The sequence below is a fragment of the Parasteatoda tepidariorum genome, chromosome 1 (genome assembly GCF_982258835.1).
Source record: "Parasteatoda tepidariorum strain Cologne lab strain chromosome 1, Ptep-v5.0, whole genome shotgun sequence".
In the NCBI taxonomy this organism is placed as follows: Eukaryota; Metazoa; Arthropoda; class Arachnida; order Araneae; family Theridiidae; genus Parasteatoda; species Parasteatoda tepidariorum.
Window position 1 is genome coordinate 106,447,950 of NC_141755.1, and position 18,350 is coordinate 106,466,299.

At 29.3% G+C, this 18,350-nt stretch overlaps 1 protein-coding gene across 1 annotated transcript in view; it reads left to right on the forward strand.

The window, feature by feature from the left end:
- LOC107444471 (beta-alanine transporter-like) overlaps positions 1–18,350 on the forward strand; it is a 293,044-nt gene that overhangs the window by 217,944 nt on the left and 56,750 nt on the right. Inside the window, exon 8 of the mRNA XM_071179361.2 lies at positions 3,397–3,575. Within this exon, the coding sequence (XP_071035462.2) occupies positions 3,397–3,575 (179 nt within the window). The remainder of the gene's footprint in view (positions 1–3,396; positions 3,576–18,350) is intronic.

The window sequence follows — 18,350 nt, forward strand, 5'->3', positions numbered from 1 at the left end:
ATTTCTTAGTAGGAAAGAAGAAATTCATTACTGTGCTAGATATGTTGAAGGGATATTGGGCTATACCGATGGAGAACGGCAGCAAACACCTCACAGCATTCCGAACTCACCGAGGCCAGTACCAATGGAATGTATTACCCTTTGGATTAAGAAATGCTGCTGCAACCTACCAAAGAGCTATGTCTAAAGTGGTTCAGTCCATGTCTGATTTCACTTGTGCTTATATCGATGATTTAGCAGTATTTTCTGATACGTGGGAGGAACATTTGATTCATCTTGAAGAAGTTTTTAAGAGATTGGAATATTTTAATTTCTCCGTGAACTTGAGAAAGTGCGAATTTGCTAGACAAAAGGTTAAATACTTAGGACATATTATTGGTTCAGGTAAACATGCTCCTGACAAAGAACGAATAAGAGTAATACAGAAATTAGAGGCACCCAAAACCAAAAAACAACTGAGAAGTGCTTTGGGATTATGCAACTTTTACAGGCAGTATATTCCAAACTTCGCAAAGATTGCTCTTCCACTAACAGAGCTTACTAAAAAGAAAGTTCCTAATGAGATTCCTTGGAGCGAAGAAGCTGAGAAGGCATTCAAGGAATTGAAGACGTCGCTATGTAAGATCGCAGAGTTACAAGTCCCAGACATAGAGAAACCATACTACTTGCATACGGATGCATCTCAAAATGCGGTCGGATGTTGTTTAGGTCAGTTAGATGAAGAAGGAAATATTCGTCCCATAGCTTTCGGTAGCCAGAAGCTGAATTCAACTCAACAGAAATGGTCTACAATTGAAAGGGAAGCTTATGCTATTATTTGGGCTTTGCAGAGATTTGAAACCTTACTCTGTGGTGCTAAGATTATTTTATTAACTGATCATAATCCCCTAGTATTTCTGACGAGTGCGACACCCCAAAGCCCGAGGTTGCAGAGATGGGCGTTAGCCATTCAACGCCATGATATTGAGGCAAGTCACATCAAAGGATCGAAACTTAGTAATGCAGATGCATTGTCCAGACTGTAAATATAAACTAAAATAAGACTCTGAACATTTTTTCCTATTATTATTATTAGGTGATTAAAGTAAATACCTAGTGTTAAGTTAAACCTAAGATTCAGTGAATATTTGGGTGAATGTGAAACATAGTTTGTTTATGTGTAAAGTGTGACCCTTAAACTATTTGCCATATTCGATCTTGGGATCTAATATGACTCTGGGGGGAAGGTGTCAGGGTCACGTGATGTAATAACACGCATTTTCTGATGTTGCGAGCTAAAAGCTTGATATTATAGATATGATTTTTCTATTTGTTTTGGTTTTTGGACGAGGGATGAAAAAGAATAAAAAAATGGTGAATTAGTTTTTGTAGAATTTTGCGTTATTTCTTTTGTAAAAGGTTACGACTGACAGATACTATATTTTTTGCAAAAAGAATACATGTCTCAACGCGATTTTCTCTCCCTCTCCACATTTCTTCCCCCCCTCTGTTACCATGGTTAAGGAATATCCTACTTTTCTCTCCACATTAATACGTTTCAGTAGGAAGTGGAAATATAATGGTGTGGGGAAAAACCAAGGTAATGGAGAGGGAAAGTGTGGAGAGTGGGAAAATCATGTAATTTTGAGACACCTGTTCTGTTTACTAAGAGTTTAGTTTCAGAACGAGGAATTAATTGAAGGGAATAGCACATTGTTTTGTTTTATATATTGTACCTATCATAAATAAGTACATACTTAAATACATCCGGGATTATATTGCAATGCGTCGTATTGTATTATCGGCTTCATTAATACAGTACCTTTAAAATAAGTTTTCATAATACATGTCTAAAAATCATATACAATATGGATAGCAATTTAATTTTTAGGCCCGAGAAAAGCAAAATTTTTATTAATATCTAACCATGCATGCAAAGCAAGGGTGTGGAACTGAAAATATAAAAATAATCTATCATATTTGCAGAGAAAACAGAGTTTAAAGACAGTTATAAGAAATACCTACAAGTTTCTCTCGACAATCAAACAAGTTTCAAATCTTTATTCTTGCTTTCCTCAAACGCGAATCATTAGATTTTAATAACGTTTATGTTTTTCCTCTCATAAATTATAATTTGCAACCTCTAATGAGGAAATATAATTGGGCTACATCAGACTTAAGAAAGCTTAATTTATACCCAAAGTTTTCTAAGAAATTTAATTTACGTAAAACTACAATGATTGATGTTCAACAAATATCTATATTATAATTATATTGTTGTATGTATAATTGATTATTAATTATAATGTCTGTAATGTAAATAGCTTCTTAATAAATCTTCAGATTACCAGAAGAAAAAAGAAAAAAAAATCTTTAGACAGATTCTTTTTAGGTGGATTGATCAAAATTTAAAAAAAAAATTATAATTTGAATGAAAATATTTAAACTCCTATGAATAGTGATTAGAATAAATAATCGTAATAATATTAAAAACAATTATCACTTAAATTATTTTAAAAAATATATAGGCATGCAATTGTTTAAAAAAGATCAGTGGTAGTAAGTAGTGCGCTACTAGTAGTGAAACTACTGTAGTCGCAACTTTTTTACGTAGTTTCTAGTGTAGTGTGCTACTTTCATTTTTAAAAAATAGTGTTTTTGTAGTGCGATAGATGCAAAAAAAAAATAGTTTGTAGCGATTCCTGGTAACTACTTTTTACATTAGTTGAGAATAGTAACACGGCTCTAGCGCAATAAATTTTTCGTTCTGAAAAGCTCTGAAAATGACCCTATGGCTGCAGCTGAGCGTTAACAGAAATTGCGTATTTAAAACCACATATAGCTAACACATAAACGAGCCACTACGAAAAATAGATAATCACTTTGATCACACTTTCACATGCGCACTCATGAAACACTGATGTTGTTTCAAAGGAAGGGGACGTATTTTCGATGTACTTCGATGTATTTCTCAGAAGAAATAAAAGATAATTAAACAATTAAAACATTGCAAGTATTTAAAAGTTTTGCCTTTCTTAAATTAAATATTGGCTTTCAAAAGGAATAAAAATTGTAGGTTAAACGAACTAATTCGAAAAAAAAGAATGTTTTGGGAAATCAAACTGGCTCGTGTAAATATGAATAAATAATTCTTAATTATTCCCTTGCGTTTTAATATAAGCCAATTTCTTATTCAAAACCACTTTGATCATAGGTGAAAATCAAGTTCTCCAACGAAATTAGTCTCCTTAAAGTAGGGAAGTACTTACTACAATTCCAAAATAGTTTGCAGTCACAGCCTCTTTGTAAAATCCAAAGCCACACAAAGACATTTACAACAGTTCATTTTATTATATGTTTGAATGAATTGTATGTTCCTGTTTTCTCTCTTTAAAAAGTAATTTTGTTTCTTTATAGGTTGGTTAATATCGTTGTCGTTGTATGCGATAGCGAAATTTTTAAGCCATGTGTTCAGCATCATACTGCCATTATGGACTAGAGAAAATCTTCCTGTAGTAACAAGAGAAAAAGGATTTTATTTTATAGAAACTTTCAGTTTAGTGGGACCCATTGCTGTTCCTGTCATCGTATATCAGGCAAGATATTCAATTCTATAATAGCCATACCTTAAAGAAAACAAAACAGTATTTCCAAAAGTACATAGTACGATTCAAAAATACATAGTTTTGTTTATCCAGTGTTAATTTTTTTTTATTCTATAATTTTGTCGACATCACACTTATTAGTTAGCAGGGGTCAAGTTATTATTTTCAAAAACAAAGTTCGAAAAATGCGGTACAGAATAAAAATGCACAAAAATCATCGTTGAAATATTTTAACACACTTTCAAGGTATTAAAAATAATTAACATTTTATGTTTCAAAACATGTACACTCGAAATTTTATATTTTATACCTTTTTTCAATTGTTTTCACTAAAAAATACAACATATACTTTAAATTTTTCTGAGCGTTTTCTTACACTAAAACATTTCTTTTCCACTTTTCTTAAATTAATTTTTAAAACAAAATCCGTATAGATTTTTCATTTGTTGTTAGGTGAATATATCCAGTTTTAATTAAAATTAGGTTAAAATTAAAAACTAAATTTTAGTAAATTAACAGAACAATTTATATCCGACCTTATGTTAGTGCTATCTGGTCTGAGTGAGTTTTGGACAAAATAGGATTTTTAAAAGCATTTTTTCTATAAATATTTCTAAACATATATGAGAATTTTCAAAAACTATGACGTCAGTATATAACTATAAAGTTAAATCGCACTAAATAATGAAATAATCTAACACAAAAATTAATTAAATGTTGCATTAATGAAAAGACAATAACATAAAATTAAAGAAAGAAATATATATTGTATAATTCTCATTCAATTATCGTAATTCGGTTTGATAGCATGTGAAATTTTTAAAAACGGATTTAATACGCACGGAAAAATGATAACTAAGAATTGTTTCGGGTTTCAATTGAGATGATGCATAGTTTTTGAACTCTCGTAAAATAATTTATGCCTTTTTAAATAATAAATTTTTGATGCATTTTTTTAAAATAATAAATTGGATAAGCATTATTTTTTAAGTAATAAATTAGCGATGCATATTTCTGAATTAATAAATCAGCTGTGCATTATTTTTGAATTAATAAATTAGCTATGCATTATTTTTGAATTAATAAATTAGCTATGCATTATTTTTGAATTAATAAATTAGCTATGCATTATTTTAGAAATAATAAACTAGCTACGCATTTTTTTAATAAACTAGCTACGCATTTTTTTAATAAATTAGCAATGCATTATTTTTTAAATAAATTGGCTTTGCATTTCTTAATATTATATAATTTGTGTAGTTTGTTATGCATAATTTTTTAAGCAATAAATTTTCTATTTTAATTTTTTTAGCAAAGATTGGTACAGAACATACAACTTTCTATTCAGAACACACGTTATATTACACCACGGGTGTGACTTTGTTTCCACTAACAAAGAGTCACGTTCTTATTCCCTAATAACAAGATCATGGTAATGGATACCCCCATATGTTATCAGTCGATTCTTCAGAATTAATCACAGTTGATAAGGTACAAAGAAAAGTACAATCACGTATAAGAAATCATAGCTTTATGCACAACCTATCTGATTTTGGTTGCCATAATGTTCGTTACAAATACTTTACCCTTATATATATTTTAATTGTTTCTAGATCAGTGGTTACCAACCATTTGACTGCTGTTTTAAATTGCGGCCCCCGGCCTCATGTAAATTGGAAACCCCTGTTCTAGATAATAAAAATTTCTGTAGAATCTCGATTAATAGTTTCTCGTGGTATTATTCATTACGAACTGTATCTATGTGGGAAAATGACGAATGCGGATCAATTTAAAATATCAAATAGCTTAAAAATGTATGAAAAGTGATTAAGTAATGGAATTAAAAATAATTAAATTTATGATTTTTTAAAAAAATTTTAATTGACAAAAAAAAATTATCTACTTAATGCAAATATTTTTACGCTGCAAAAAAAAATTACATATGAAACAAAACTTGGAAATTTTGGTTTGAACATTTTTTTAATCGCAAGCAATAAATTTCTGACATTTATAACAAATTGCTGCTCGTTTCGTACAAGTTCGTATGAGTACAGGGGTTTGTCCAGACATTTTGTGAAAGGTCCGTTTTTGTAAAATTGTGAAAAAATTACTCGTAATTTGTGAATATAAAATAAACGTTAAGTCACATTCTTTCAACCAGGGTCCGTTTTTGTGAATGTGTGCAAATAGGGTCCGTTATTGCAAAAAAAAACTTTTTCAAGGAGTTTTTAAATTGTAAAGACATACAAGATTATGCTCAATACTGTAAAATTATAATTGAAAAAATTAAATTTCAAAAAATAAACAGCAATTGCAGCTACTAAATTAGCGATGCTACATACAAATAATTGGTATTTAGCCAATACTGCTGAGCGCAGAATATTAATTTCGAACGAATAAAAGAAGCGCTTGCCGAAGACAAAATTTAGTTCGTTTGCATCTGTCTTTCTTCCCCCCCCCTTCCTGGGGATTATTCGATTAACAAAACAATGAGGATAAACAAATTTGTGAAGGGTCCGTTTTTATGAAAAGATATTTTGTGAAGGGTCCGTTAACGGACCCAAATTTCTTCTTAACAGACCTCTGGAGTACAAAATACTCAGGGGTCTGTCCAGACATTTTGTGAAAGGTCCGTTTTTCGTGAAATTGTGAAAAAACTACTCACATTATTTCAACCAGGATCCGCTTTTATGAATTTGTGCAAATAGGGTCCGTTATTGCAAAAAAAAGCTTTTTCAAGGAGTTTTTAAATTGTAAAGACATACAAGATTATGCTCAACACTGTAAAACTTTAATTAAAAGAATTAAATTTTAAAAAATAAACAACAATTGCTGCTTCTAAATTAGAGATGCAACATACAAATATTTGGTATTTAGCCTATACTGAACGCAGAATATTAATTTCGGACGAATAATGGAAGAATCGTCTGCCGAAGACAAAACTTAATTCGTTTACATCCATCTTTCTTGTTTTCTGCCCTGGAAAGGGTTTATTCGAATAACAGAATAATAATGAAGATAAAAACGGACCCTTCACAAATTTGCTTAAGTTAAAATATTTTGTGAAGGGTCCGTTTTTAAGTTAAAATATTTTGTGAAGGGTCCGTTTTTAAGTTAAAGTATTTTGTGAAGGGTCCGTTTTTATGAAAAGATATTTTGTGAAGGGTCCGTTCACGGACCCAAATTTCTTCTAAACAGACCCCTGATACTTGTTATTTCAAGAACTCAGAGCCCTTCCGCAAATGTTTTCAGTGGTTTTGGCCAATCTAAATAAGCTTCTTCAGCTTCTGCAACCATTTCTAAAACCGACAACACCAAAAGTTTCAACATTTTCATGAACTGATGCACAATCAAACTTGGTGTTTGAGGCTATTTTTTTTCTAAACTGCAACAAATCTTTATATACTTCATTTGCGTCAACAGTTACTGTTCTTCTTAAAACGAATTAACTTCAATACTATTGAAAAATATCAGTAAAATTTCAGAATGGTAGAGATGGGAATCTGTTAGTTTCAAAAACTATAAAAAATTGAGTATTAATAACATTATAAGAATACCATTTGTGACGTCACTTAAATATTGATACGCGACATTGAGTGTGCTAACTTTTTGAACAAGGATTCTAAAACTATACATTACGGGATGTTACGGAACATCTCACATTCATAAAACAAATAAGAAAGAAAAAAATGAGGCATAAAGGTAACTGAAACCATGCAAAAAGACAAATTGAGAACGAGAAATCTAATTTATATATTTGTTTTTGTTTTGACAAATAAAGCTTTTTCTGAAGAAAAAAACATTAAACAAAACTATTTATTTGAAACGGAAGTTTATTTATAATATTTTTAGCTGCACATTTTTATGAACTACCATAAATTCAAGGAATAGGAATTTGAAAGCAACATATCAAATTCACGAGTCTCTTGAGGGAATGAAATTCAATCAAATATTTATGCGATGCATAAATTTTCATGTCATTTATGGCATTCAAAGATATCTCGAGATATGAAACTTGAAGTTTCGGATTGTCATTGCTCTTTTTTCGAACCCAGTTTTTTCAGGTTAATTGGAAACAAGGATTTTTTTTTATCCTCTTTTCATATAATGGGATGACATTAGAGTAAGTCGATATTCAATTTTATTTTATTTTTAAATATATATTTTTGATCAAATCACTAAATTTTAACTGTCTAACTTTAAATTCAAATTTGATGCGAAACATTATTCAGTAACGTGTAGGCGTTCAAAGGTTGCTTTAAGTATAGAAGAGAGAATTCGAAATATATTTTTTTTTACATTCCAAAGTTTAAGCGCAAAAATAAAACATACTTATAAAAAAAAAATTAAATTTATGATAGAGTTTATTAGTTTTTTTTCTTTTAAAACTAATTTTCTTCATTTTCAAGAATTCAGAAATATGAGATGCATTCTAAATTCAAGAAAATACAATTATTAATTTTCTTTACACAGAGCAATTCACTATACACTGCACGAAATTTCTTTTCTTACATTATTTTGATTTATTAATGTTCTAAGTAAATGAGGTATATGCTGGATTTTCTATTAACAAAATGAAAAATATATTTTAAATTTAGGTTAAAAATTTCTGTAATATTGTCTCTGATATAAAATCTCTATTTCATAAAAATCGGTAAAGGAGGAAATCATTATCAGAAATGTTATAAAATTGAGGAACTTTAATCCTTTATGTTTAATGTCGAAAAAATTATTGAAAATAGTTCAGTTATTTTACAATTTAATTTATTGTGATTCATTATTTTTATTTACAGTTACATAACAAAATGTCACAAAATTCTAAGAAATTGTGTCATTATATACATCATAGTTTTTCTAACTGAAATTAAAGAGCAGTCGAAATAAGTTCCTTTGGGCTATCTAGTGTTAAGACGAATGCAACTAACTGTACCGTTTATTCAAGTATTTTGTTTATTTATTCAATTATTTCAAACAATTTTATGAATTGTATAATACAATTTCGAAATAGCTAAATATTAATTACACAAAATTTAGGAAGTTTTTTGAGCGATATTGCTGTCATTAAAGTAACATAAAACGTAGTAAAATAGGTCACTTGGTAATCTTAAAGCTTAAAGTTTACAAAAATAGGTCACTAGGTATTTCATATATTTTTTTTTCGTTTGTACTAAAATTTTGTTTCTGTTTCCCTGACAAATAAAAATCATTCTACAATTCTTGTCGTTGATAAATTTTATTTTAAATTTCATTCGTCTGGAGAGGAGAATTATTTGAAGGAGAATTAATGGTTCAACCGCCTTTATTGTGTTCTCAAAGCGCTTCTTTCCCTCAGTTTTCATCATTTTTCATTCTAGACACTATCTACCATTTTTTTCATGCTTATTTTTAACATAAAACTTAAAATATAAAAGTAATACAAACTTCTTTAAATTTTGAGATACATGCTTCATTTTGAATTCTTATTTCATTTATTTGTTTATGAAATTATAAGAAATTACTTATAAATATGACATTTATAATGTCCGGAGAAATTTTTATATAACCATAAATAATAAATAGGTTAAAAAATCATAAAAATAAAAAAGCATAAATCACAAAAAATACGGTGTTAAAATAATTTTAACTGGAAGAATTATTCGGTAAGTTTGTTTTAAAAATATATTTTAAATAGTATATGAAAGGGAAATGAAGAACATTTCAATAAGTATATAATTACATACAATGCGCAATTATATATTTGTATATGTAGGTATGTAATTACATAGAATAATAAATGCTTACATTGTATGTAGGTATCCAATTACATACAATAATTACATTTTTAAAAGAACATTTTAAAAAAGTAGGTGTGTAATTACATACAATGCGAAAATAAGATACTTAAAATAATCAAATCAAAACGAAATAACTAAAAAAAAATTTAAAAGCATTTTTTTCCAAAAAAAAGCTGGTGAATGTGTTTACAAGAGTTTACCAAAACAAAACATTTTTTTATGAATGTGCTTTCCAAATTTAATTTAAAAATTAAGTGCATAAAAAAGATTTTAAAGGTAAAACACTAAGCGGTCGTATGAAAGTATTTTAAAGTAATTTTCTAAATAAGTACATGTCTTGTTTTAAAAGCATAAAAATGTGTTTTAAAGATGAGTTTCAGAAGAGGTTTATGAATGCATTTTTAAATTATGTTTTAAAGAATAAGTGAATAAATATGTTTAAAATATTGTATAAATAAGTACGTTAAAACATTGAAAAACTAAAATGTATAACTAAAGGCAGTTGTATAAAAGCGTTTTAAAAGTATGTTTTCAAATGTAGTGTAGGTGCAAGGATGTATTTAAAAATATTTTACGAAATAATTTTATGAATGTGTTATAAAATTATATTTAAAAAATTATAAAAAAAAGTCTAAAAGATATGAATCAAAACTCACGTTTTAATCAAAATATGTTTTAATAAGTAAATGTATAAATGTGTTTTAAAAATGGAGCCGTTTTAAAAATATTCAGTATTCCTTTTAGTTATTTTAATGTTGACACCTTGTTAAAATAAACCTTCGTAATTCGATATGATTTTTGCTACCTTTTGCACATTATTCTATTGATTTTTCTGTTCTAAATTTTTTAGAACGTATAATTAATAACCTTCAAATAAAATATCCAAAGTTCTGTTCTTCGCCTTAAAGAAGGCTAATATTTGTTATTTAATTCCATTACTCAGAAAACTATTTGAAAATTTGAACAACTCGTTGTTTGACTTTTTTTTTTTGAATATGTGAAATAAATTATTACAACAACTTTTTGAATAACAGCCTTAAATTGCATAATTTATCCTAGAGTAATATTAATTTTAGCTGATATGTTTATATCAGCTGGCACGTTTAGATTAGCTGATTCATATTATTCATTTTAGCTTATATAATCTTACACTTTTTTACTTGGACTAAAAAACCTATTCAAACGAATAAAATATCGTTTTCACATGGCATGAAAAAAAAGAAGTATTTATAGAAAATAGCTCATCTAGCAATTTATTAAAGTGATCTAAAATTCTAACTTTATCGAACAAATGTTATTGCATTTAATGAAATATCCCAATTTTAATATCATTATGATACATATTGTATTGCAAAATAATGCGCACATACGGTAATGAGTATGTATTATATTCAAGCTATACAATTCGCGTTGTACATTCCCATTATGATGCATAACACTGTACAATGTCACTCACATTTGCTGCAAATTTACTGAAGTGCCAGGTTGAATTATATTATCAGTTACCATATTATCATGTAAAACGTTAGCATTTAATAGCAATGTAGGTTAATCTAGACACTTTACTATAATTGGCAAATAACAGTTGTTTCAATCGCTGTGATGAAATAATTTATCTTCATAAAAAAAAAATCCCCATTTAATGCGTAGATTGAATAAGAGTGTTAAAGTGCCCTTGTTGAAAAATTAAATACCCAAACAATTTAAAAATTAAAAGAAATAAATTCAAATAACTAACACGTTTTTAGAGTATAGAGACTTAAACCACTTGATTACGTAGGAAAACACATTTCTTTTTGATGAATGAGTACTGAAAAATTCTTGTAACAATTTATGGGTAAATATTAATGCATAAATTAACAATTTATCTTAATAACAAGCATATTAAATGTATTATAATAACATGTATATTGAGTGTACTGAACGTATTAACTGGAACGCATTTCTATAACTGGAACGCGCTTCTATAACTGGAACGCGCTTCTATAACTGGAACGCGCTTCTATAACTGGAACGCGCTATAACTGGAACGCGCTTCTATAACTGGAACGCGCTTCTATAACTGGAACGCGCTTCTATAACTGGAACGCGCTTCTATAACTGGAACGCGCTTCTATAACTGGAACGCATTTTTGTAACTGGAACGTATTTTGTATTACGAAGCGTTAAGTCATGTTAAAAGTAAAATACCCAAACACTTAAAAACTTAAAAGAGAAGCTAATTTAAACAACTGTAATTTTTAGAGTATAGAGACTTCAACAACTAGACTAGAAAAAAAATATTGCAAAATTTTAACTATCTACATTGCTTGAAAATTTCTGCAAATAAATTGAGGAAATTTCAAATTCAGTGTATACTAGTTTAAAAATTTATTTAATAATTAAGTTTGAAATTTTAAAGTAGGGGTGCACAATCTGCGGCCCGCGGGCCAAATGCAGCCCTTCGACTACTGAAGTGCGGCCCGCGAGAGCTTCTAAACACAATAAAAAAAAAATTAAAAAAATGGCAATTTTTAATCTTACTTTTAAGTCATCACGTTTTGACACAATCAATTTTAACAGATTCTTTAGTAAATGTACGCTGTTTGTTTAAGGCGCTTTCTTTAAGCTGATTTTTTCGTAAATATAAATTATTTTTTTTTAAACAGTTATTTCCGCTTTTCTACGTGATTTCGATAATTCCGAATTTTTATTACGACGAGAGTTTCATATCGCAAATTTAAATAATAAATTTTTGTGCACTTTATTTGTGACGATTTCATCTTAAATCTAAGTGATTTTTTATCTTTTTTTTTTTAAATTCGTTCTTTTTTTAACAATTTTTTCGGCAGTTATTGCTATACGTTCCCACGTATTATAAAAAATACCAATTGTTCTATTTCGACATACAAATTTTAAATCATGCATTTGACAAGCTTTATTCGTGCTGAGTTCAGCATAAATATATTTTTTCCCAATTATTTCTATACTTTTCCACATGATTTTGACGAACCCGTTATTTAACTATGATGTTATTACGACACGTGATTGTTAATCGCACAATTAAATAATCCCTTTTTATACGGTGTTTCGGTAGAGTTATCGTAAATCGTAGTTATTTTTCCTTAGTTTTTATTTCCGCAACGAATATGATTTGGTCGAATGTGGTAATGAATTGTGATTTGATCAAAAATCAAATATTCGGCAAAAAAAAGAAAAAAATCGGCTGAACGCAGTACACTTGGGGCCAAATAGCAAAATCTTTTAGCAGCATAGCAACACTGAAACTAAAATTTCGATGCTCTGAATAATATTTCCTGGAAAAACGTATTCATAAATTAACTCTAAAAAATAAGGCCAATCAAGAACGTTTTTGAAAATGTCGTAAAGCGAAACAGAGAACATAAAAATCAATCGTAATTTTTGAAAAAAAATTTGAAAGCTGAACATCTCAGTTTTTCAATTACCAGAAAAAGCCAAGAAAAAAGAATTAAGTCAACAGAAATGCTATTAAAAATTAATACGTTATAATGAAAACGTCTAAAAAAAGTTTTTTTTATTTAAAGAAAATAAAAAGATAAAAAAAAAGCGTTCTTAATTTTTAAATGAAAATCTTATGCCGAAAATCTCAATCAATCTCGATCAATTTATCCGCCAAAACACAAAACAACTATTCATTTCAGTTTTGTGAGTACTTTAAAAAAAATAATAAGATTTTGCATGAAAACTGGGTAGATTCGCTGAGTTTTAGACAAAACTTTTATTGAAGGTCCTTTTTGCTATATTTGTTTTAGCAATGTCATTACTTGCACTGTACTTTCAGCTATCAGAAAAGTAAAAAATTATGCCTCATTTTTTTCATGTGAATAGCACCATAACTTCAATTGGAGCAGAAAAACCAATGGGAGTTTTGCATGCAATTACATTTTCTTGTTACTTTTGTTTCAACATCTTGAACTGTGCTTCCCGTTTTCAGCAAATCGGAAATGATGCATCAATTTGTTCACATGAATTGCACCATAACTTCAATAAAAATAAAACAATGAGAGTTTGACGGGTAATTACATATCTTTGTTACCTTTGTTTCAACAATGTCATTTTTAAACTGTGCTTCCAGTCATCAGCAAATCTGAAATGATATCTCTTTATGTCCATGCGAATAGCACTGTAACTTAAATTAGAAAAGAAACACCAATGAAAGTTTGACGCGTAATTACATCTCTTCGTTACCTTTGTTTCAACAATGTCATTTTTGAACTGTGCTTCCAGTCATCAGAATGATGCATCGTTATGTTCATGTGAATAACGCCATAACTTCAATTACAAAAATAAAACTAAATTGAAAAAAAAATTACATTGTGGACTGCTATAACAAGTTATTCGTTTGTAAACGTTTTTTGTTTTAAACCTTTTCTCTTTTACTAATTCACCTATTTGTCTACTTACAAATTCGCATATTTCTTGATCATAATCATCTCTAATATTCAAATTTAAGTTGCGGTTAAATAAGTTAATTAAGTGAATTAAGTTAAATTAATGAAGTGGTTAAAGCTAAAAGGTTGTTCAGTTTCAGTTATCCCTATGATTTAATATAGTCATCTTAAGAATTTAATACAATTGTTTAATTAATTCATATTGTTTGGGAGTAAATTATAGTTTCAATCTGAAAAATAAACAATTACAACAATTTTATATTATCTTTGCACCTTTTACGCAAACATAACTATGCAGAAAGTCTTACAGTATTTAAATCAGCAACAACAAGCTTAAATCAGCATTTTCCCTAAAAGTTTTTTAAATAAGAAAATTTTTAAATGACAAAATTTTATTTAACCATCCTTGCGACTGTTATATTTTGTAAACTTTTCTTTTCAAACTTTTTTTCTCCAATGCCCATCTGGGAAATGACCTTTTGTTAATACAGGTATCTGTATCTGAAGGGCAGATTTCTTTGGCCATTCTTTCAGGGCCAACGTTGCTCCCACAGCAAGGACAGACAGAGAATGAAAGAACATCCATGCCTTGCCCGGGATTCGAACCCTGAACTTTTCTAATGCAAGGCCAGTTCCCAGACCCCCCACACAAGCCGGGTTTTTATCAAACTAGAGAGTTACGTTACACCGTCTTTTACTGTAATCTTTCCAATTACAATAGATGCATACAATATATTATTGTAAAGGCCGCTTAAGGAAAAAATTGCATACATGTTATCATATTTTGTAAACACGTACACGTAATGATGTGTTTACAAAAATACATAAATTATCATCTAATTACAGCAATAATTTAAAAGCTATTCAAAGTATAAAATTATAATCCTATACAGCTATTAAGAGTTTAAAACTACTTTAAAAATCAGAAAATACTTATGAAAAATAACAGAAGATTTTATAAAATCTTTCTTGTATTATTAAACATTTGTGTAAATTGTATGCGGCTTCGGACGCATTTCCTTATTTTTCTAATAAATATCTATAATTAAATCTGAAATTATAAGTAATGACATTTAATTGGATGCGTGTAACAAATAAAATTTTAAAGAAGGAGAGCATGGAATACATAATTACAAATTTTCGAACAAAGATGTTTAAGCAGAAAATGTTTTCAAAAACGTTTGAAATAATTGCCCAAATTGAATTAATAAATATTAATGACGTTTGTTAGTAATTTATAAATGGGTAGTATACAATTAGATTGAATAATTTAACGAATTTGATTACTGCTAATAAAACTCTTGACAGTCATGATTTATTAAGTTTAAAATAAGCTTCATTCTTCAATAATTACCTTCTATAAAATAAATTATTTAATTGGAAATTGAATAATTGGATCTTAAGAATGTAAATCGTATACAAGTGAAAGTTAAATTTTTTTTTCGGTTCCTGTTAGTAAAATTAAAAAATTATAATTATAAAATATCACTTAGAGCAGAAAAATTTGAAAAATGTCTTAACGCACTAATAAAGTTAAAAATATTATGTTTCCAGCTGTATAACTTTAAGTAGTAGTTTAGTAAAACTTTATTAAAGTGTGTTAATAAGAGTACTTTTAACTAATTAAGATTACTTAAACGTACATTACAGTACTTGCATCTAAATTACAGTATTTTTTTTCTAAATTATATCGAATGAGTTTAGACACAAAGGTAAGACTCTAGAATTAGCTGAGAACCGAAATATAACGTTGTTGACTTTATTTTCTTCATTACCTATTATTTTCTTCTTCTATGTGTCCCGTCAATTTTGCGACAAACTTCTGAGGGAAGGAGGACATCATGATAAGGATTCAAAATCGCATAGGACCCTATGATAGAAAATATCATCGTACGCTGACTAACTGGACAAATTCACTAAATCATAAATGATAAAACAGCTATTCACACCCGAGTCTGCTTGGATGCAATTTTCGAAAAAAAATATTAGAAAACATAAAATTAACATGAAACTAAGATATTTTTGATAAATAGAAGTACCGGTAAAAAGGGGCGTGAACAATACGTTTACGAAGAGGAAGAGCCCAAAGCGGCGTATGATTACGTTTCCGGTCTCGAATTTCAGCTCAATTCATCATATCTGTTATGATGCTCCACCTCCCATAGAAATTAATTGCAATAGTTGCGGAACACCCTGTATATATAAGATATGGCTATTAAGTAACAAAAGTGATACTAAACTGTCTTCCCCCAACTCTCTACCCTTCGGTTAAGCGCTCAGTAGAAAAACTACAAAGTTTTAAATCTATTAAATATTTGCATGGTCCTCAAAAAGAAACCACTAAAGTACGTCACATTTGCATTAACGAAATTTACAGTATTAGCTCGTTTTTTTAACCCTTTCCTGGGCATTTACATCTCTTTTGCATTTCGCACACTTTTGTTTTTATTCTGTATACGTTTTATGATCAATTAAACAAGAGCATTTAAAGAATAGAATTTTGTTTCAATTTGCCGAACTCTGTATTTACACTTAAATGTCGTTGTCGGAAAGTATACTTCTCAAAGAACTCATAAAGAAAATTAAATTTAATGGTGATTATTGCCATGAAAAGATTTACCATGAAAAGGTGAGAAGCATGTTGCAGTGTACAAGGGTACATCCCAATCTATACTCCTGCCTCTTTTTGTGCTACACAAGTAGTCAATTGTTTGAAACCATTGCTACCATAATTTCCCACACTGGCTAAGAAAGAATTTTTTTTTAAAAAAAAACAGTGTTCTACTCACATTTGCAATCGAACCATTAGACAGTTTAATTATCACACTAGAAGAGTCATAACGGAACAAATCTCACACGAAGCTTTCCAACTTTCAAATCAAATGTGATAATTCTATTCAATCGATTGAACAATAGGTGGTAAGTTAAAATCCGAACTGAAACTTTAGAAATACAAACTGAAACTTTGATGATAGCGCATGTGCGCATCCATTGGATAACCTCCCCCAAATACTTCTATATTAATTGGATTTTAAGTATGAGACTTGGATGCAAGATGTTATGTATTGTCTGCTTGTTAATTGTATACTATTGTTGATGTTTTGCTAAATAAAATGTTATTAATTTTACGATCTGCCCAATTTAGAACTTCGGTGGACATCCTTAGAATAATAATAATTAAGTTAAACGATATAGTGGCATCCGGCACAAAACTGAAGTGGAAATTACTGTTCACATCATTGAAATACAAAGGCTAATGTATTATTTTGTAATTTGCATATTCCAAATGAATACGACGTATTTCCAACATGCTGACGTTGTATTGAGTCATAGAAAATCTGACTGATACGACTGTCGCTGCATTTTAATTTGATGAAAAATACTGGTTAAAAAAAGATTTTTAAGGGCTGTTTTTAAATTGTTTTGGTAAAAACAAAAAAAATCGATATATTATCATGAAAACAGATTTTAATTTCATAGGATTTATTGAGCCTATTTCTTCCATTCCCCTGGTAGATTCTTTTTTCCTGTTGATTGATGTTAAGAAAAAATGTTTTAAAAAAATACCAATACCCAAAATATTCCAATTAGATGTCAAGGAAACTCAGATTCCATTATGATGCGATGAAGCAAGTCGGGTCTATTATAATTGCACCTTGATACCTTCAAAATTTTGCACATTGGGAATCCATATTTATTTTTTTAATTATCTTGATCAAGAAACCCTTAAAAAATTTAACATTTCGTGCTACATAACATTTTAGAGCCACTATATCTTATATAGGTAGCGCTTCGCGCTGTCATGCCTCAGGGTCCTAGTTCGATCCTCGGACCGGGCAAAGTTGACTCAGCCTTTCATCACTTCAGTGCGTCGATAAATGAGTACCAAGCTTGCTTGGGAACTAAACACTGGGGGTTCCGCGTTCGGCTGACCACCTCACCGGAACATCTGCTCCTGCACCCCAGAGACCAAGGTAAAAAAAACTGAGATGGGCACAGTAGGCCTTGGCCCTCTACGGGCTATCGCGCCACTGAGTTTGTAGTTTATATCTTATTTATATAGAATTTTAAAATTATTTACTGATCCCGATTTACCAGTCAAAATAGAATACTCTATTGAAAAACACAACATTTTCTTTTTTACATTATTTATATTAAAAACACAACAGTTCGGATCATCTAATAATATCAACATTCAAGAAAAAAAGCTAATAAATTATACTCTTTTCAACATCCAATGATTGTAAAGAAATGAAAGAATTGCCATCAATCTCACAGTCTGTCATTATTGTAACAATATCGACTGCCTCTCTTCCAGGAAAAAAAAAGGTTTTTCTAAATTGGAAAGTTGTTGAACAAAAACTTTAGTTAAAGATTGGTAAATCAAACTTGACTGTGAGTGAAAGTTCTTTCACTAAAGTAGGCTTAACGGCTTTTTCGCCAAGAAAATGACACTGCACTTGAAATTGTACCTCACTACACTCAGTACAGGATCGGATATCTAAAAAAAAAAAGAAAAAGAAAAAAAAAAGATGCTACAATCCTGCCATCTCCAGTAGAAGTAAAATAAGAAGTGTTCC